Source organism: Gymnoscopelus microlampas (genome assembly GCF_963454915.1).
Source record: "Gymnoscopelus microlampas genome assembly, chromosome: 17".
Lineage (NCBI taxonomy): Eukaryota > Metazoa > Chordata > Actinopteri > Myctophiformes > Myctophidae > Gymnoscopelus > Gymnoscopelus microlampas.
Genome location: NC_139954.1, coordinates 24443473 through 24463466, shown reverse-complemented (window position 1 = coordinate 24463466; position 19994 = coordinate 24443473). Strand labels below are relative to the sequence as shown.

The window sequence follows — 19994 nt, the reverse complement described above, 5'->3', positions numbered from 1 at the left end:
TATTAGCCTTTATTCAATCGTCTCGATGCCTACATTTCCCATAACCCCCCTGGCATGTTCCCCGGAAGAAAACAGCCGCTCGTTCCCTTCCACTTCCTCTTTCCGTCAACGGAGTTTAGGTATGGGAGCTTCGGCCTAATTCTCTGTACAATATCTAATCTAAATCATGTTAATTTAAAGTCCATCCACCCAAAATCACCACTAGATTATACAAAACAAAGTCAGAAGAGTACGGCTCACTTACTATTTAAAGATCACGTTCTTGTTTTGATGTCTAATATGTGTGTGTAACTCCGTGATGACATGGTGTAGTACTATCCGTGTGAAGCGATAGCAAGAAGACCGGTAGTGTTGGCTATTCTTGATAAACTTCCCGCTTCAAACTTAACATTATTTTTTAGACAACAGCCGAATAATATGTCGTTAATTCTTAAAGTGATTATTTTACAATTGTGCCTTTTTTATGAGCCAGATTTTCTGCGGCAATGCTAACATTAGCATGCTAACTAAGCGGTGAATCGTGCTTCATGCCAGCTCTCTCACTGGCTTTCTGTTTACAATTATCATTACGTGTAGCAAGGTAGATACTAGGTAAACGTAACTATGTGGTTAAAGGGGGCCAATGAGAGCTGGTGTGATTCACAGCTTAACTTGCATGCTAATGTTTGCATCGGTACAAATTATGTTGTTCAACTACCAGTGGTTCTCAAAGTGGGGTCCAGGGACTTGGGGTTCCTTGAAGGGGTTCTAAATGTACCCCAACAAGTCTGTAACTCTGACAGTATACAAATTAAACCAAATGGACCCGTTAAGGGGGTCCTTGAAATTTAGAAGTTTTGAGAACCACTGAACTGCACTACTGTATATCTGATAGAGAATAGATCTTACACCCCACCATGACCTCGAAGTTACAGTGCACAGTAGTACATTGTCCCCACTTACAATGAGTTATGATGTCCTAGGACTGAGTGATGCAGTCATAGACTTAAAACTGCCATGTATTTTTCTTTAGGACACGATGGGACGTGTTATCAGGGGACAGAGAAAAGGTGCAGGCTCTGTATTCAGAGCTCACGTAAAGCACAGGAAGGGTGCTGCTAAACTCCGTCACATTGACTTCGCTGAACGTCATGGATACATCAAGGGGATTGTGAAGGTAACTAAATGCACACAGAATCTTAAACTTCATTAAACTCATGCAGACGGATCTGACTTGGTCTTCATGTGAGTATCTTAGGTTATTTACCCTGGTTATTCCTTCCCCCTCAGGATATCATCCATGACCCTGGCCGTGGCGCTCCCCTAGCCAAAGTGACCTTCCGTGACCCCTACCGTTTCAAGAAGAGGACAGAGCTCTTCATTGCTGCTGAGGGCATCCACACTGGACAGTTCATTTACTGCGGCAAGAAGGGTAAGGGCCTAAACCAGACATTGTGGTGTTTCACTAGGCTTTCGTATGCACAAAGATGGCATCTACCGCGATCAACGTTTTCCCTGTCATCTCAAAGTAACATCAAAGGTTGATTTAGAAAAATAGACCATCCCAATTGGAGCAACCAGAGGCGAAATGGTACACTAATCCTACAAATGGTCTCCTAAGTGGGCGCTGTCTGACGGCAGATCTCACAAACGTCTTATGTTTACTGGTGCTAGATCCTGCGAGAGTGTTGCTGGGACAGACGGGTCGATAATAAAGTTGATTTTCTCCTGATGTCTCTGAAAAAAATCATTTTAGTGTGGCTTGTGACGATTGGGTCCAATATTTAGTTCATTGACCACGGGGCTAAAGAATGGTTCACTCTCCCATGGAATTAATAGACTCCTACCTGCTTCCGGTCTCTTAAAAAGGCGGCCACCTATTTCACTGATACAGGAAGTAAACCGGAGATAACATGTCGGTCTTTCCTTTTTTTTGTATTGGGTAACACACTTACATCATTTGTTTCATCCCACTTGTCTATCCCACAGCTCAGCTGAACATTGGCAATGTCCTCCCTGTTGGTGTGATGCCTGAGGGTACCATCGTCTGCTGCCTGGAGGAGAAGCCAGGTGACAGGGGCAAGCTGGCAAGGTCATCTGGAAACTACGCCACAGTCATCTCCCACAACCCAGAGACCAAGAAATCCAGAGTCAAGCTTCCCTCTGGCTCCAAGAAAGTCATTGGCTCTGCCAACAGAGCTGTTGTTGGTAAGGACCATCCCTTTGAACTTTATTTGACTTCAGCAAGGTTGGGCTGGGCGATATGACTTAAAATCAATATCACGATTATTTCAAACATTGCCTCGATTACAATTAATGAACAAAAAAGGGAAAATAGAGTACAGGATTATGTGTTTAATCACAGCAATCGATTTAGTCGATTATTTATATGTGAGTGATGCATATAGTCCTGTTGCCTGTGCCTTGTGAGTAATGATTGAGCCTCATCTTCACCAGGTGTGGTTGCTGGCGGTGGACGTATTGACAAGCCCATCCTGAAGGCTGGTCGTGCTTACCACAAGTACAAGGCCAAGAGGAACTGCTGGCCACGTGTCCGTGGTGTGGCCATGAACGTAAGTGGTCATGCATTTCTGGTTTATTTCATGTCAATTGTTGAGTAAAAGTGATTTAATCAATTTGGGGAAAACAAAAAAAAGGCATTTGACAAGCACATTTATTCATTATCTGAGTCTAGCCAAACAAAAAAATGTGTGCAACATTACCTGCAATTCTCAGGCTAAAGAACATAGAAATCGATTTTTTTTTCTTAATGTGAGGATCTTCGGTCCAAGTACATTAGTGTCCCTGTGAATTCCCTTTAACTGACCATGATGTTCTCTTCCCTGTGTAGCCTGTTGAGCATCCCTTCGGTGGTGGTAACCATCAGCATATTGGTAAGCCCTCAACCATCAGGAGGGACGCACCTGCTGGTCGCAAGGTCGGTCTTATTGCTGCCCGTCGTACAGGCAGACTGCGTGGAACAAAGACTGTCCAGGATAAGGAGAACTAATTGTGATTCTTGATAATAAAAAGTTGTTCTAAAATAATCTGAAGTGTTGGACTCTTCTGTTCCACCACATACATCAAGGTCATGTGAGGAAATGTTACCCTTTAACCATAATAAAACCCTTGGACCTTAGCAGTCTAACCGGTGTCAATGTGGCATAGTTTTTTTCTTTTATAGAATTGAAATGCAAAAAGTGTTCTAATGTAAGGGTACATGTTGAAAGTTAATATTGGTTCAGTAGCTTTTAATTGCACTCTATGGAATAGTTAAAGGTTTTCAGGAGTGTCAACATACATTGTGTTATTCAGTCTCATCAGTTGGAGCATCTTGCTGAAAGGAGCCAGAATGCACAATTATATCTGTTGTGGTAACGATAAAAGCCCTAAAAGAATACTTGAGATCAGAGCAACCAGATTGTGGTTGGCCCACACCTACCATAAACTACCACAGGTGTACACTTTGGAATAGTATTTTTACTAGAACTACACGATGTATTTCAAGGCTTAGTATCCTATTGCATCTGATATTTATGGCAATTCTTACAGAGTGCTCACTAGTTGAGAATTACTATGCCAATTGTATATCGTTGCCGTCAGGCAGAAATCCTTCAATCTCAAGGTTTTTTTTTCATTAATGCCCTACAGCAGGGGTCTTCAAAGGGGTGTCTGGGAGACTGACCCCCAGATACTGCAGGGTGGCTGCCAAATCTTTGTGTGACAGGGACTTTTTATAAACCACTTGAACCCTCACTTCCCTATTCTGGGGGGAACATTAGCCAAAGATCGAAGAGCTTTGGTGTAGGGAAAAAAAGCAGACCAAGTAACGAGCCAAAGGTCAAAGTATTGAAGGTTGAAGTTGTTAAATTTCTAAAACATTTAACATGAATCCAATATTTTGTGGGGTCCCTGCTTCATCTCTCTCGGCTCCTTGGCCTGATAAACGTTGAAGACCCCTGCCCAACAGTGTCGCACAAGTAGCCGATTTACAAGCTCAATCAGTCATCGGGCATGTTTTATACTGAACCAGAGCAACTAAATTGGATCCACAGTTTGACATACAAGGTTTCCCACTTAATAGAATACGGGAAAGGATAGTCACATTGTTTGTCGTAGATTTAAAATGTTCTGCCCCTCCATCCCAAGTTACCCTTAAACAAATGACACATAATCACATGGTGTCCATTGACTTTAATTTAAAAGTATAGTGATGCATATCCCTTTGCCAGCCCAAACTGTATATCATGAACTTCACACTCATCTCAATCCATTATAAAACAGAACCTCACAGCAACTCATACTTCACCCTGTCAACTTAATATGAATGCACTTTGTGATGAAATATGATTATAAACTAAACAATTCTGCAAATGGAAACCTGCTCTGATTAATTTGCTGCATGCTACAGTACAAATGAGACGCAGTCAAGATTCCATGTTCTTTATTTGCTAAGGGCGCAATGCTTTTTTTTTTTGTTATATTTCTGTGCACAAAAAACCTCACAAAGTGAAAGTTCACATCGCGACTGTAGCTCCAGAATTCAACGTCACACCATGGCCAAAACAAAAGTCGGCAAAAAACAGGGCGCAGAACTCTGTACAGTCAATATCTTCTTTAAAAATAACACAAGGACAAAAATGTTCCTCTTAAATCAAATTCTATTTTTTAGTGAAATACAACAAAATAAATTCTATAAAATAAGAGCAAAATATTTAAATATAATACGGTGGGCAGAATATTTTCATTTGCAGGAGTATTTGGTATGTTTTTTGACAAAAATAATAATAAAATGAAATCCAAAAAATACACGCATTCAAGTTACCAATTAAATACAGTATTTACTGATGGTTACCTTTTTACTCCTACAGAATTACACGTTAGCTCAAGTTGCAACATGACTAACCAGCCGCTATTCTTATGGTACAACCCTGCTGTGTAACCAATTCTCCATGGAGGGAGAGGGAGTCTCGAGACACTGCTGCTCAGGAGAAGTCACCCTGGTTACAGTGAGAGACACCCTGACTGGCCAGCTCCATGGCAGAATGGAAGCCGACGGGCAAGAAGTCTGTCTAAGACTAGGGCCTATGGGAGAGACAGAAAAGCAAACCACACAGTCTATTCATACACCAGGTAGTCTGGTGTAGCAATTCTGTTGCATAATGTGTTTTTCATTTTTCAGAATTCCTATCAATGAAAACTAAGCTGTCTAGCCCACCAAAAACTGACTGCCGAATGTGAAGTTGTAGGATCATAATAATGTGCAATTGAAAAGCCACTTAGTCATACATTGGTTCAAAGTATCGCCCTCAATGTACAAGGGGTAGATGAAGAATAAAAAAAACAAAAAAAAGACTTAAGGATAAGTCCCCTCTGGAGCTGTGGATTAGGAACGACAGCTGTAGGTTGTTATGAACACAAGTCTTCCCTTGGGCTACACTATTCTGGTGAGAAGCCATGCTAAATGTTACAGCATATTAACTAGAGCTTCAAAAGGATTGAATTACCAGAAAAAAGGAAAAAAAAAAAGAAAAAAAGAGAAAGGCAATGAGTTTCAGAACAATGTTGCATCACCGCTTTTTCACATCAACCAAACACCGTAAAAGTTCACCCAACCATTCCACGTCTCACACTAAAACCAACCACAGTGTTGTGAGTTGATTTGGCATGGGTCATAAGGTTGCCAAGGAGTTTAATAATAATATTATAATTATGATAATAACAATGCGTCCTCCTACAGTTGAATGACCAGTAACCGTCCAATGGCAGACCAAACCTCACTGCTGAGCATGGGTGATAAACAAAAGGGAGTTTTTTGTCTTCTTACAGAGTTTTTTTTTTTCGTTTTTTGTTTGTTTGTTTATAGTATCCATTTTGTTTTTTTTCCATCAGATCTGCTAGATCTCCCAACAGCAAACCAGACACAGTTATGCTACTGGGGATTTGAATAGTCAAAGACATTAACATACTATGTACACCTTTTCATCATGTAGACAAGCGCATCAGCATCGTCAGGTCTGGGTAAAATTGTTCTCGTTCGCTCTATCCACTCCCCCGCCTCTGCAGACACCAACGGGCCCCAGTCAGAAGGGCAGGCATCCCCAGGCCAGGGAAGAGCGCCTCCCCAGGTTGACTATCGACTAGCAGGCTGATGGAGGAGAGACTCCCAGAGGTGGCCTAGAGAGGGGCTGGGAGGCGTGGCTCTGCCCTGCCCTGGGGGCCAGCGAGAGAAAGCAAGAGAGTGTCCCGATGAGGAGCTCTGTCAACCGGAGGATGATAAGGAGGGAGAGCAGGACGATGGAGGCTCGAGGCACAGCAGAGGGGTGGGGGTGGGACAGGGACGTTACTCCTTAGGTGGGGCAGGCGCTGGGGTGGTGGAGGTGGAGGTGGAGGCGGGGGCAGGGGCGACCTCCTCGGTGCTCTCCCAGTTCTCTTGTGCTCGTGGGCCTGGTCCAGGAGTAGGTCCAGGGCCTGGGGTCTGGGTCGGGGTCTGGGTAGGGCCTGACGCTGGTGCAGCAGCAGGCCCTGGGCGCTGAGGGTTGTTCATGTGCTGGGCAGCAGGCCCTGTGTAAGGCTGCCCATGGGGGTGGTTGTTCTGCTGAGGAGAATAAAACAAACGGAAATAAGCCAAAGACCAATTCAAATTTAAATGCACCAACATGGCACAGTTTTTTTTAAATTTAATTAAATTGTTTTAGTAATGAGCGGCATCTTCTGTAAATTGGCAGAGAAACGTTAAGGTGATATGTGGTCTGTGAGTCTACCTGCTGAAACGGTGTGGTTCCAGGAGAGTGTGGGTACAGAGAGGTGTCCTCTGGTGGGGAGGAGTCCTGGTCTTCAGGTGCTTCTTGGTCATCAGGCTCCTGGGAGTTGTACGAGATCGGTTATCCACTACATATTATGAAAATGTATTGAAACATCTACAATCCTTTAGACAAAAAACTACTACTGCTGTGAATCAAATGGAAATGCGTCTCTCTCTGAAATGCATTGTGAGTGCTTTCATATGTTTTAGATGTTTGTTTATTTTCCTGTGCGAGATTTATGTGGAAAAATCCAATTGTGTTATATCAAATTAATGAGGTAAAATCTTAATGACCGACTTAATTACGTGTGTTGGTGTATTTTACACCAGAGAACAGCCCTTGATATGAGAGAGCGATGCTTTTAATGATGGATATCCACATTCTACATAGACAGGAACAGTAGAATGCAATACAATTTTCTCTGTTCAAATCAAACATCCTCTACAGACTATGTGGGCTGAGGTCTCAAAGTCATATTGCGCATGATTTAATTAACCATTGCGCTTCAAGTGTTTCTGTGTAATAAGTTACAATATGTATGCTGCTGTCACACATTTCAACATCTAGTTATGAACACAGTACAACATGGCATAAAGACAAATGGAAAAAAGATTCCCACTTTTGACCGGGACAAGCTGATATTACGTTCTGCAATATGTAAAGGTCAACCAATTGATTCTAATCACTAGGTACCATCCTTTTCTGTTAGCCTCTCTGCTGCTTTCTGTTCTAGCTCATTACAATCAATTGGATATGGTTTGAATGTCATTGGCAAGAAATTTTCTATTAATATTTAAGATTACAGACGGAGAAGTGATGGATAACCAACCACCCTAGTAAAATGTGGTTAAAATATTGTCCTCATCTCTCCTGAGATCCCTCAAACCTCATACATGAAGTCGTGAACATCTTTACTTTGCATAATTATTTTTAGGTAGTCAATTTCAAGGTGATCAGATCAGCGGTTTACTTGTTGACAGATCGACAAAGAAGCATTTAAAGAGTGTGCAGTATTATATTAAGTGAATGTGAAGATATTAGCTACCATAAAAGACTCCAGAACAAAAATCCTGCAGTACTTTTAGCTTCAATTTGAAATAACGGTTAATTGATCCTAGCTCCTCTTAAGCTATAGCCAAGGCTTCGAGTTTTCGATCAGTTGTGCAGGTTGTTGGCTACACTGGTTTGAGTGTGTTGGGGAGGCAGAACAAACTAAATGGATTCTTTGGACAGCAATAGGACATGAAATAAACAAAAAAAGTCTCCTCACTTGTCCAAGCTGTAAAAATACTATTTCTTATGGCGCTTATAATGTATTGTACATAAGCCATCATGTTTAGCAGAGGCAGGCGAACAATGACTGGCTACCTTTCTTTCATGTTTCTATACTAGTGGACAAGGAGAGAGGACGTAGGATGGCAACAGTGGCAGAGGAAGCTTGCTGCTGGGGTATATGAGTCTTACAGTGTGATGCTGCTGTCCTGTCCTCTCCCCTGGCAAAAGCTGCTGTGGCAAGGATGATTTCTGCATCGCGGCGCCTTCTTCAGACACCACCTCGTGCTTCGTTAAGTGACACTATTTTTGAAATGGCAGTTAATATTGCATATCCACAGGTGTCAATAGACGCTACAAGTCTGTCTGGTTTAGTTATCAAATTTTACGTCGACCAATATTAAGACTAACGGCAATTATCATACTGTCAATTACGATCAGAATCAATCAGGTTACAAAGAGCTTATTCCGTTTCACAAATATAAAATAGGTTACAGATAAGTTTTGCAACAAAAAACAAGGTCAACCTAAAATTATAAGACTAAAAATGATCAATTGTACACATCTGAGGGGGCCAATAAACTGTAAATAAAAGTGTCGAAAACTCAAAGCCCTATCTATAGCAAAAAGTACTTAATTTAGGAAATCAATGCTTTCTAGATATAACCTCAACTCAAGAATTTTGTTATTTAGCTGTTCAACACTCCAATCACAAGACTCATACGATAAAAAACACATTAGAGCAAGCGGGGGAAAAAAATAAATCAAAAGATGGCTACCAAAATGTCAGACTATATTTGCAAGAATTAAATGCGAGCAAAGTCCATTTAATGTTATGCATGCAATAGTGACATGCAAGAATAAAGTACTGTATTGCTTTGAGTGCATCTTTATAATCATAACCATTTAGGCTAAAGGTCATTTTGGATTTTAAAATAGGTGGCGTGGGAGCATGAAGTGTCTGTGTGAACGATGGTGGCCTCAGACAGACCATTACCTCCTCAGGACAGAGCTCGCAGGCCTTGGCCAATGTCATGCGTGCGCTGTGGGAACGCTCCAGGAAGTAGCCATTGGACGTCTCATTGCTCTGGACGGGAGGGGACCAGTTGTTGTAGGTGTACTGGGGGTTCCCTGTGTATGGTCTCCTTTCCAACTCGTCCCCTAGCCACTCCACTGCCCATGTCCATTTGCGCTTCAGGTCGCCATTACTCTGTAGATCAACAATTACACACACAGGTTATTCCATATCCAATCAGTTTAGAAAGGCTGCACCAGAAGCATAAGTAAACGCGGTGCTGTTAGTGTTGGGGGTGTAGAGAGAAGGATTGACCATATTCACACAATGTTCATTTTGTCCATAAGTCATATTCAGGAGTGGAAAACCCCACCCCAGCTCAATGCAAGAGCAAAATGGCTGCCGTGTGAATATGGACAATTAGCTGCCTCTATGAGAGTTATGTGCACCTGTAGGATCTGGTAGGCCACAGAACAGTTGCTGAAGAGAGCCACCATGCACTTTATACACTGGTAGGCCCGTTTCTGGTAGTGGTTCTTGGAGCGCTGTATGGTGTCGAAAAGCCCATCTCTGTCATCAGGGATACCCTTGAGCACATTGTGGATTCTGCAAAAGCAGAGAGAAAGGAGAGATTACTAATGTACTAGAATCACAGTCAGCACAGTGGAAAATTGTAGACGGCACCTGTGAACCGCTGAGTCACCAAACAAGCATACACTCACACACACACACACACACACACACACACACACACACACACACACACACACACACACACACACACACACCTGTGTGTCTGCCAGGAGTCCTCTATGAGCAAAATCTGTAGCAGCAGGTCCAGGTAAGGCCTCAGCTCATAGGTGTAGGAGTATGCCACCTGAACCAAAAACATAGCATGAACATCCCAATCACAAGCTTTTGCGGGCAGTTAATAATAAGAGCATGCACTACCCAGGGCCAGTGTTGGACATTTATAGTGTTCTAAAATCTAGGAAAATTTTAGATAATTTGGGGGGTATTTATTATAAAATAATTGGTTTATATATTTATTTTCCATTAAAATGTTAACACTATACCTGCCAGAGCAGCTCACTGAGAACGGTGGAAGAGAACTGTGGGTTCTCCCAGCAGCTGAAACGCAGCAGCTTGACTGTCTCCTCAGAATTACTGCAGTCCTCAATGATCTTCTTTACATAGCTGGTCCTCACAAACAGGATCTCTGCTACCAGCTGCTGAACGGGCATCACCGGCGCTGCTAGGTTGGTGTCACCATATGGATTGGGGAGTGGGGGGTTACCTAGAGAGAGACACAAGTACAGAGGAAAGGGAGTAGAGAGTGACAGCATGAGTGGTTTTCATGCAGTTATTCAACCCATAAATAAAGTCTTGGTCTCAACTCTGGAAGCCCTCAGCTCCAAGCTCTGCCTACATGGCATAAAAGCTTAAGAGTGGCTAGTTTTGTCAGTCACTTGATCCTGAGCAAGGATGAAAAATCCTCATTGGGCGTTCCTTGATCTATGCACTCCTCTCCAAATTGCCTAGGACAACTAATATTAGCTCCAGTTTGTGTCAACTTTCGTATGGCAAAAACAGACAACGGACATATACCATTGATGGAGGACTGCATGCGCGAAGAGACGTCACAGCAGCGCACTAGTTGGGAGACCACAGTGTAGAGCTTGCCCAGCTCCGCATACTGGTACTTAATGGGAGGACCAGGGCCCTCATCCAAAGCCACCAACATGAACGTGGCAGGAACACTCAGCTTAAGAAGCTGTGTCTTCTCGGCCAGGCCTGTATGGGAAAGATGGCGGAATACAAAAACACAAAGCAAATCATTGAGGTGGAAAAACTATTCTGGTTCTAACAATTTTCATATAAACCATTGAGGCAGACTGAAATGTAGAGCAGATGAACGTGACAGGCAAGTGTGTGTGTGTGTGTGTGTGTGTGTGTGCGCACACACGTTTGTGGAGCCCTTACCCAGATTGGCATACATCACAAAGAGGTTGAAGTACTGCTGCAGATGACGGCCGTGCTCCGACACCTCTCTCCTGAGAAGGTTGAGTACGGCTCTCAACAGGTGGTCACTCAGACTCAGGTTATCGCAGCCCTGTTACACAAACGCATGAGAAACAACATGTGTCACAACATGGCCTACGAGTTGACATTAAAATGCATATTCTAATTATATTACAAGTCATATTTTATGAGTTATAATTGCAGTTACAATCAGCTACAGTTGTAACCAATAAGATCAAGTGTTATCATTGGTAATGTGGCTAATGCTATTAATAGATGATAAAATATGTGTTTGTGTTATGGTAGGTGTTGTGCTCTGATCTCAGTCCCATATCCGCAAGCATCATACAACTGTCCACATTGTAATTAGACATCATCACAGATCAGAGCATGGGATTTGAGTTTAGCCAAACCACAATAATCCGGGTGCAATAAGAGGACCTGGAACAAACCTGAGCTGCGGGTCCAGGGGAGGCAGTGGGGGAGGGACAGGGGCCGTCTTGCAGGGAGAAGTGTGCGATGAAGACGATGAGCTTGGCAAACGCACCCCGGACCTCAGCACTGGGGCACTCCAGCAGGTACTCTGAGAAGCGGTTGGCGTAGGCAAACAGGACGTTGTGTGCAAACCAGTAGCGTACATTCTTACTGTGTCTCAGCAGGACGCAGAGGGCATCATACCTATAAGACCACAGATAAGAGTGTCACAGAGAGGGCATTTACAACAAAGTCGGAAGTAGTGACAAAAAGACCTCTCCAGTAGATATAACTCACCAGTCACTGGCGGGACCCCGCACTACTTTCTTGGTGTGAAAGCCTGTGCTGAAGAGGAACCTAGCAGCCAGCTGAACACTTATCATAGCTATCTCCTCTGCCTCTGGCAGAAGATGGTCTTGTCCTAATGAAAACAGACACCAGCAAAACACACAATATTCAGCAAAACATATAGTGGGATGCTCAAAAGTTAACTGTTAAAAATTAAACCATTAGCACTACGTTCAATAGCCTTTTTATAGCACTACATACGTATGACGTTTCAAACATCAGCTCTTCAGATGCGTAAATGTAACTTTTTCTTGTATTTTTACTTTTCAGTTTTCATGTCCAGCATCTAGCACTGTAATTATCATTTCACACAATATTTCTGTGGCCACATTCAACAGCCCATTTGAGCCTTTTCCAACACATTGTCCTCCTCACTGCTTGTGATGTCCTACCAAAACAGATTTTGGTAGGGAATAAATAAACTGGGCTAAATTAAAGCAGAATACACTTCACAGCAATATTTTAACAGGCTCAAATCTAAGTAAGGAAATGATGTCTCCTTTCTGAACTGCAACCTAGCCAAATCTATCAACTCCTATAACAGCTCATAGACATTTCTCTGTTTTCTACATTAACCAGTGAATCTCTACAGGGATGAAGCTTCTAACTGCAAACAGTAACGTGGATATCCAGAGAGCAGAAATTGTTTGACTCAGAGAAAGATTAAACGGTTGGCTCTGGAGGAAAACAAATCAACATCAAATGTAATGTTTCAGACATGCAGTGGAACAGGGTTTTTTAATCTCATCCCCATGAAAGATGCAACATGTTTACTTCATTTCACCGCTTCTAAATGAAGAGGCATTTGTATACGCTACGTACTGTAAAAAATAAGAAAAAACATTTTGCGGGCATATATTGTATATTTCTCACTATCCAACTGACTGTTCAACATTACTATTTTATATTCTATTACTATGAACAATTTGACTATATTTATAATACCACTGTTAATATACTGTTAATGCACTTTAAATAAATGTATAACTACACCCGTTAATAGCTCCTCAATCTCCTGGTTTCTGGTACTTTATTCCTAATACTCATGCATTGCTACCTGCTTACTCTTTATTATTCCCTCTGGTGGGAACACTGAATTTCTCTTGTGGGACCAATAAAGGTCTGTCTATCTAGGTGTTTACAGGAGCACCATATTTGTCTACAAGGCCCTGATAACAGGCTTTCACACACTATACATTTTTGATGAGCTGATACATTTAATCCCAACCAAGAGCTTTTACACCGATGACTACCCCTCGTAGTTAATTTCCCTGTGAAGCATCTTAGGTCCGTGGCTCCATTAATAATGTAAGGGTACATATTAACGTTAAACACAGATGTAGGGAAAGTGCAGTCCACAGTAGCCTGTGCTTACCATGGCCTTCTTCCAGCTCCCTGCATAAGCAGGTTACTTCTGCAAGCAACTCTATGAAATATCACTATATCACCCAGGCAAATAACAGCTGTCCGAGATTGGCAATACAATGATGAATTTACGCTGGGGCTACTGAAATATCTATCAAATAATGCATCACTGCCATTAAGTTCAAGAAGGGTCTGTGGGTTATCTGATAAGAGGTATAAATACATACATTTGGACCCATCCACATAAATGTGGATGGTCTTGTGCGCGCGCACGCGCACACACACACACACACACACACACACACACACACACACACAAACACAGTGCTCTATGTACCTGGAGGGGGGTTTAAATAGACACTGTTACAGGTCAGGAGTTTCTTAATGAACTGGAAATATTCCAGGCTGTATTGCATTCGGTTGTGCATGAACTGGACGTTCTGCTTGCGCACGCTGCACTCGATGACACATGGCATCTTGACTTGGTGCGGCTTGCTGGACGAGATGGTCAGCTCCTTGATGTACTTGATCATTTCGATATCCAGCGAGTCCATTCGCTCATAGAACAGGATGTAAGCGTTCCACCAGCGCTTCTGGCGGCGGTACGACATGCGCTTCATCATGTGGTCGAACACCTCGCCCATGTACTCGCCGCCAAAGCATTGGTTCTTCATCTCCTCCTCGTCGTCCATCTTGCACTCAGTCACATCACCATCGTCGAACTTGTACCAGCGATTGCGCTCGCCATCGCCACCATTGCGCTGGATGATGTACGAGTAGTAATGGCCACCACTGGCCTGGCCTGAGTGCACCAGCACACCCACCAGGCGGTATTTGGAACTGCCGGGTGGCGTCGGCTCCGACGGCTCGTTCTGCTGGATCACCTGGTTCTCCGGGTGAACGTCATCACCCTCCAGCTTGGCCACACCAGCCACCGTGTACGGCTCCATGTCCAGCTCGCGCGGGAACTCGAAATAGTCATTGAACTTAATGGCGCACTCTCGCTCCCAGTCGTAGTCGAAGCGCTTGAGCTGGATGGCCAGCACGGGCGGAAGCTTCTTGATCAGCAGTCGCTTCACCGTGTCCACCTGAAGGAGGAAGAAAAAAATACGTTGACATGTATTCAAGACATGACATTGCGCTGGATCCCCATGAATAAATCACCAAAAACAAGTTGACTGAAACACGGGATAGTCCTTAATGGCTTTTCTACCTTTCATTAGTTTGCTTTGTGCCAGTTTGTCTGGGTAAAACTGAATGTGTGCTGCGTTTGATCCCTCTGTGCTTTATGGGTGTCATCACTTTTGGCACTGGGTGGCACCCAGAGAGGACGTGGTGCTTGAGTTCTCACCTTCTTGTTGCACTTCTCACAGTGGTAAGCGTTGGCTCCCTCCAGAAGGTCTCCTTTAACGTACTGCTCCATTGAGTCCAGAAGATTCTGGTGGTTTCTGATGTCTACATTCAGAGTGGTGAACGACTCTTCACACTCATACCTGGCAAACAAATATTTGAGTTATCCGTTACCCTTAGGCTGTCTGGGTTTTTTCCACCACCCTGACATAATGGTTAAATAATTCTGAATGTGAGATGGTGACTGGCAGCGGTGTTCGGCTCTCACCTGTGGGGGCAACCCTGACAGATCTTCTGATCAGCGAAGGAGCCTCCCAGCACCTTGCTGAGCATGGCGGGGTGACCCAGGGCTTTCAGAGCCTCGTCCAGACTGTCCACCAGGGAGTTGAAAAACTCCAGGGCATCGTGCTGCTCCCTCAGGTTCACCGGCTCACCCCATAACCTGGGTATCAAATGGAAAATATAGCATTGCTATGTGCTGTAATGTAAGAAGTATTTAAAAACAGCGACCCAATTCAGAACAGATCCCAGTCCCTCAAATACCTGAACTGTTTCCAGAATCCTCTCGGGACATAGTACTGCAGCCTGGAGGCAGCCAGGTGCCCAAAGATGACCTGTAGGTGGCGCAGGACGCCAATGTTGTACTCCTTTCTGTCTTCTGACTTGCCGGAGGGTTTGTCATCAAACTGATGGTGGTAGCTGAACACCTCGTCACGGGGGTCCACATTACTCTGTGGAGGTAACACACATGGAGATGAAGTCAAGCATGTCTCCATCTAAGTCTCCACTGAAAAACTGGGAATTTAGCCAAAGAATGAGCAATTTATTTGCTAGAGTTTGCTAGATGGTCCAAATAAATGACAACACTGATGTACAGCTGTGCATCACTCTGGGATACTTTGGGTCTTGGCAAAGACAACTGGAGAGCCCAGAGATGGCTACTAAGTCACTGGATGCTGAAAATAGGACGATAATCATCTTAACCACATGTATGAATTCCTACACACAAACACACTACCTCATTCTCCTGCTTCTCGTCTCCAGACATGTCGTCGTCCACATCGGTGCCTGTGCCCTCAATGGCCAGGATGCCATTGCGGATTGGAGGGATCATGTACAGCTGCTGGATGACAGAGTTCATGTAGCACGTGGCTCCGGCGTTCTTCAGACCGACAAAGCCTTTGTTGGGCCGCGGCCCCACCGGGGGCAGGTACTCCCACTCCGTTAGTGTCTCACAGCCTACAAGCAGGGCAGAGGGAAAGGAAGTAAACAAAGTTAAGATGCAGAGGAGCAAAATCACTGCAGACAAGCGTGACCTTTTTAAAATCGCAGCACTCCGTAGCAAGAAATTTCAGTTGACATGTAGCTTATAGCCAGGGAGATTAACGCCACCCACCAGCCAAATTCTGGTACATGTTTAACTGTGGTTGGTAAGTTGGGTCTACTCAACCAGCTGACTTTGGCAGGTAACTAAACACCATTCAAAGGCCATGCTTCCATTTTAAAAGTCCTATTTGACTTGTAAAAACTGTGCAAGCCACTGGTGAATTTAGGAAGCCAGTGGCCTGTGGAGACAATTAAGAGTCCCTACCCAAGTAGTACATGTCTGTGAGGGTGTCGACAATCTGCTTAAGGTTGCGGACACAGCCTACAGCCAGGGCCACCAGCAGCTCGAAGCCGGCGTTGATGGAGGCGGGACTGCTGCACACAGGTATCGCCTGCTCAGTAGGGAACTCCCCACTCTTCATGTACTGAAGGTAGACATTAGACGCTGGGAAGATGAAGTCATCAATCAGCTCCTGGAAAGGGGGAAGGACAGATAACCCACAGGATGAGTCAAAATACAAATGATTTACAAGTGCTGTCACAATATTTGACATGCCATTTGTATCCATACAGTCACGTTTTCTCTGAAGTTCCTTGATTACACAATTCCAACAATATATATGCTACCTAATGTTGACTTGTGAATAACTGGTTAAAGCAGAAGCTACAGGTGGAATCTAGATGGTTATTTTATGTTACACTGTTTAAAGATAAATCATAAAATTGTTAGATTTCTCAATGTTAATTGTTAATTGTCAATGTTAATTTGAATCATAAACATATATATCGCATAGCCCTAAAAAGTCTTGTGTTCCTTTAATAATCACAGTACAGGATGAAACAGTACGGACAGGAGATGCAGTTGAGTTTTCAATCCTGGTCTCAGGAGGATTTGTTACTACTTGTACCTTGATGAGGTTAGCTCCTCCCTTCTCACACCCGATGTAGTACTTCTTCTCTGGGGTCTGGAAGGCCAGCAGCTCCTTGGTGACACCGATGTGGCCCTCCAGAATGGTGTCCTCCACGCCTGTCTCCCCTGTCCTTTTCACCTCATCCTGTGTGACATTAATTAACATCAATATCCATCACCACAGAGTGGCATTAGCCAAATCATTGTCGTCGTTATCCGGAGAAACACCATTAGAAATTAGGAGAGGTATTGACCGTGGCCCATCTTACCCGGATTCTTTTGAGCCAGTCGATCTCGTTGTTGAGCAGCACCTCTGCATTAGGCAGGTTGATGTTGCTGTTGTAGGCGTAGTTTAGCAGGTGTCGGAGCAAGGTGAAGTAGTCCCCTGCATGCTTGGCACGCTCCTTGGCTGTGCTCTATAGACACGCACACAGAAAACAGAAAGACATTTAGTTGTATGGTGTTGGAAGCAGTGGAAACTTTAAAATGTGTGGTAATGCATTATCCTAACAAACCACAGGCAAAAGGTCCAGCTCTACAGCAACTCACCCCTAGCACAGTGAAGAGGAGTGTGATGAAGAACAGGAGGGGTCGGTGTCCCATACAACACCTGGTGGCCATGAGGAAGAACTGTTCCTGGGCCATCTGACGCACAGACCTGGGGTGAAAGCACACGGTACCAAACGTCACTCAAATCCTTACTAAGTGGGTACATAGAGGATGAGGAATTAATTTTGCCTGTTGAAGCGGCTGGTAGAGAAAAGCTATTCTGTACATACTTGCTGTGGCAATGCAACAGCAGATCTATGATGAAGGTCTGCCAGGCCTTCTCCTTGCTGAGCGTGTCCAGAGCCGTGGGCATGAGGGCGAAGCACAGAGTCATTACCTCCAGGGCCTCACAGCACACCTGCTCATCCTCCCCATCTGGCTCCTTAGCCGCATTCGTCTGAAAAGAGCAGCACATGAATATAGAATGCACAACTGAGGAAACAAAGACTGTAATCAAGTTGTTGTTGTCGTCTTCCCCCCCCAATCAATGTGCAGAACCAGGGTTCCAGGGTGAAAGAGGAACAAGAGCGGTGTGTTCCATTTGTTGCATTTCATCCAGTGAATGGCGGTAAATCACAGGTCAACACATTAAACCACGGTGTGATTCACCGACTCAGGTGCTAATTACACATCTCAGTAAGCTTACAATCTAAGCCCAATTATTCTGCACATGTATAATTACCACTTCAGAATGAGCTGATGGCAGGCAACTAAACAGAACCAATGTATATAAAGAAAGTGCATATACCAAACACAATGTTCTTAAATGTATTTTGCACGTCTAATTCTATCACTTATAATAACAGTAATAGTGATATATGTTTGTGTCATCTGTATGTAGCCACTGAATTAGTTTCATTGGCAGTTGAGGGTGCATTGCCTGACATGTAAATCAATTAGACCAAATTCAAAGCAATAATAATAGATGCGTTTGAATTCTTACCTTCTCATAGATTTTGCTGATTTCTTCATTTGAGCTGAAGACAAGTTGTACTGTACCACAGCCTGACGCCCATACTATCTTCTGTACCGCCCGGATCACACAGATGTCTGGGATGTACTTAGACGCCTGGAAGAAATTCTAGAGGACAGAACCGCCACATGAAAGCTATGCTACTGTACACAAATACATTTTCATGAACTCGTATTGTACTTTCCTTACTAATACTCAACCATTGCTATCTTCTTATTCTGATATGCAAGCAATTGACATTAATTTATGTTGACATACTGTTTTTATGGATATGGAATTGATTCTGAACCCTAACCAGGCTTTGAGTCCTCACCCATTTACATTTATTATCATTCTGGGCTCTTCAACTGATATTAAGTGCTGAGCATGTAAGCTGCTCTAAAGTGGCTTCTCCCACTTGTGCATATTCGCAAAATTGCAGATTGCATATTCGCAAAAGTTGTTTTCCATTTTCATTTCATGTCTGAAAGAAGCTATTTAGCTCACATATCAACTTAAATGATACATACATTATCTAGCATCTGAATAACTTGTCAATGCTATCTGCATTCACCGATATGCTAGGTTAACCTCTACAATAAATGTGGATTCCAGATTGAGCTTTATAAACACAGAACTCTCGTCTCACCTCGTCAGAGATCTGTTGAGCTAGGCGGATGGCTACGTTGCGTAGCATGCATTCTGAGGCGGGGTTGGGGATGTTCTGCAGGGCACTCTGGAGGACCAGGGCCTGGTCGTGAGTGGCCTGGTTAATCTAGACATAGGACAGTGGACAGAAGGAGAGAGCATGCAAACTTGTCAACAAGAAGTCTGTGCTTTGTTTCTAGCTTTAAGGATGGCTATAACTGTCAATCAGTCGGACCATCTCAAACAATATATCTCAAGAAGGCTGGATTGTCATGGAACCACCATGGACATTTTGCCCAAGACTTCTAAAAATTGAATCGACCGATTGCGACGAAACGTACTGAGTGCACTTGCAAAGGGGATGAACCCTAACCAATTAAGGGACTCCATGATGTAGTGTCCAGTGTCAGTAGCCAAAATGTGAAATTAACTATTTGGAATTATTTTCCTTGTAGCCCCACAAGAGAGAGCAAAGTGCTCTAGTGGCAATGGTTCTAACCAATTTGGTCCAATTGGGTGCAATGAGCAGCAAAGCCTCTAGAGGCTGCCATCAGGGCTTTTCGACTCCTTTATTTTTTTTTACATTTCAGATAATAACAACAAGCCAGATGATGCATGATTTATGAGGGACTCAAACCTGTTATACAGGTATGTGTCTGTATGAATTGTGTATGTGGTCTAACCGGTGAGACGGGGATGTTGCCCTCGGCATTGGGCTGGCAGGCCTCAGCCACGGCCTTAACGTGACCGAAGCCGACAGCGGTGAGTAGCAGCTTGGCGATCTTCAGCGCATTGAGGTAGGCCCCGCGCCGCGTCTCCATGTCTGCAGACGGCAGGAAGTTGTTCCTGGTGAGCATGCTCAGCACCAGGGGCAGCCCACCACTCTTCAGGAAGTTGTACTGGAAGTCGCTGGCCTCTTCGCCCAGCGTGGAGCTGGCAGGCATCAGCAGGGCATACACAACCTGGGAAACAGTGTTT

At 43.8% G+C, this 19994-nt stretch overlaps 2 protein-coding genes across 6 annotated transcripts in view; one reads left to right on the top strand and one right to left on the bottom strand.

Moving 5' to 3' along the window:
- The first annotated feature begins 204 nt into the window (after window positions 1–204).
- rpl8 (ribosomal protein L8) lies at window positions 205–3026 on the top strand. The gene is made up of 6 exons (XM_084084553.1): window positions 205–229; window positions 1013–1156; window positions 1270–1411; window positions 1969–2187; window positions 2437–2552; window positions 2831–3026. Exons 2-6 carry the CDS (start codon window positions 1019–1021, stop codon window positions 2987–2989), a joined length of 774 nt encoding a protein of 257 aa, XP_083940679.1. The 5' UTR covers window positions 205–229; window positions 1013–1018; the 3' UTR covers window positions 2990–3026.
- Window positions 3027–4406: 1380 nt separating this feature from the next.
- The window catches only part of usp9 (ubiquitin specific peptidase 9), a 42904-nt gene continuing 27316 nt past the window's right edge, over window positions 4407–19994 (bottom strand). For 3 of the 5 annotated variants that reach the window (XM_084084792.1, XM_084084794.1, XM_084084793.1), the window contains 24 exons: window positions 19700–19978; window positions 19018–19143; window positions 18360–18497; window positions 17647–17813; window positions 17417–17525; window positions 17137–17283; window positions 16866–17012; window positions 16223–16430; window positions 15650–15870; window positions 15175–15362; window positions 14900–15073; window positions 14633–14774; window positions 13619–14369; window positions 11866–11989; window positions 11547–11772; window positions 11056–11185; window positions 10681–10866; window positions 10149–10369; window positions 9861–9949; window positions 9522–9678; window positions 9055–9267; window positions 8250–8360; window positions 6744–6842; window positions 4407–6577 (listed from right to left, as the gene is read on the bottom strand). In XM_084084792.1, the coding sequence (XP_083940918.1) occupies window positions 6323–6577; window positions 6744–6842; window positions 8250–8360; window positions 9055–9267; window positions 9522–9678; window positions 9861–9949; window positions 10149–10369; window positions 10681–10866; window positions 11056–11185; window positions 11547–11772; window positions 11866–11989; window positions 13619–14369; window positions 14633–14774; window positions 14900–15073; window positions 15175–15362; window positions 15650–15870; window positions 16223–16430; window positions 16866–17012; window positions 17137–17283; window positions 17417–17525; window positions 17647–17813; window positions 18360–18497; window positions 19018–19143; window positions 19700–19978 (4608 nt within the window). In that variant the 3' untranslated portion in view covers window positions 4407–6322. The remainder of the gene's footprint in view (window positions 6578–6743; window positions 6843–8249; window positions 8361–9054; window positions 9268–9521; window positions 9679–9860; window positions 9950–10148; window positions 10370–10680; window positions 10867–11055; window positions 11186–11546; window positions 11773–11865; window positions 11990–13618; window positions 14370–14632; window positions 14775–14899; window positions 15074–15174; window positions 15363–15649; window positions 15871–16222; window positions 16431–16865; window positions 17013–17136; window positions 17284–17416; window positions 17526–17646; window positions 17814–18359; window positions 18498–19017; window positions 19144–19699; window positions 19979–19994) is intronic. The other 2 variants (XM_084084795.1, XM_084084796.1) reach the window with 1 other exon arrangement.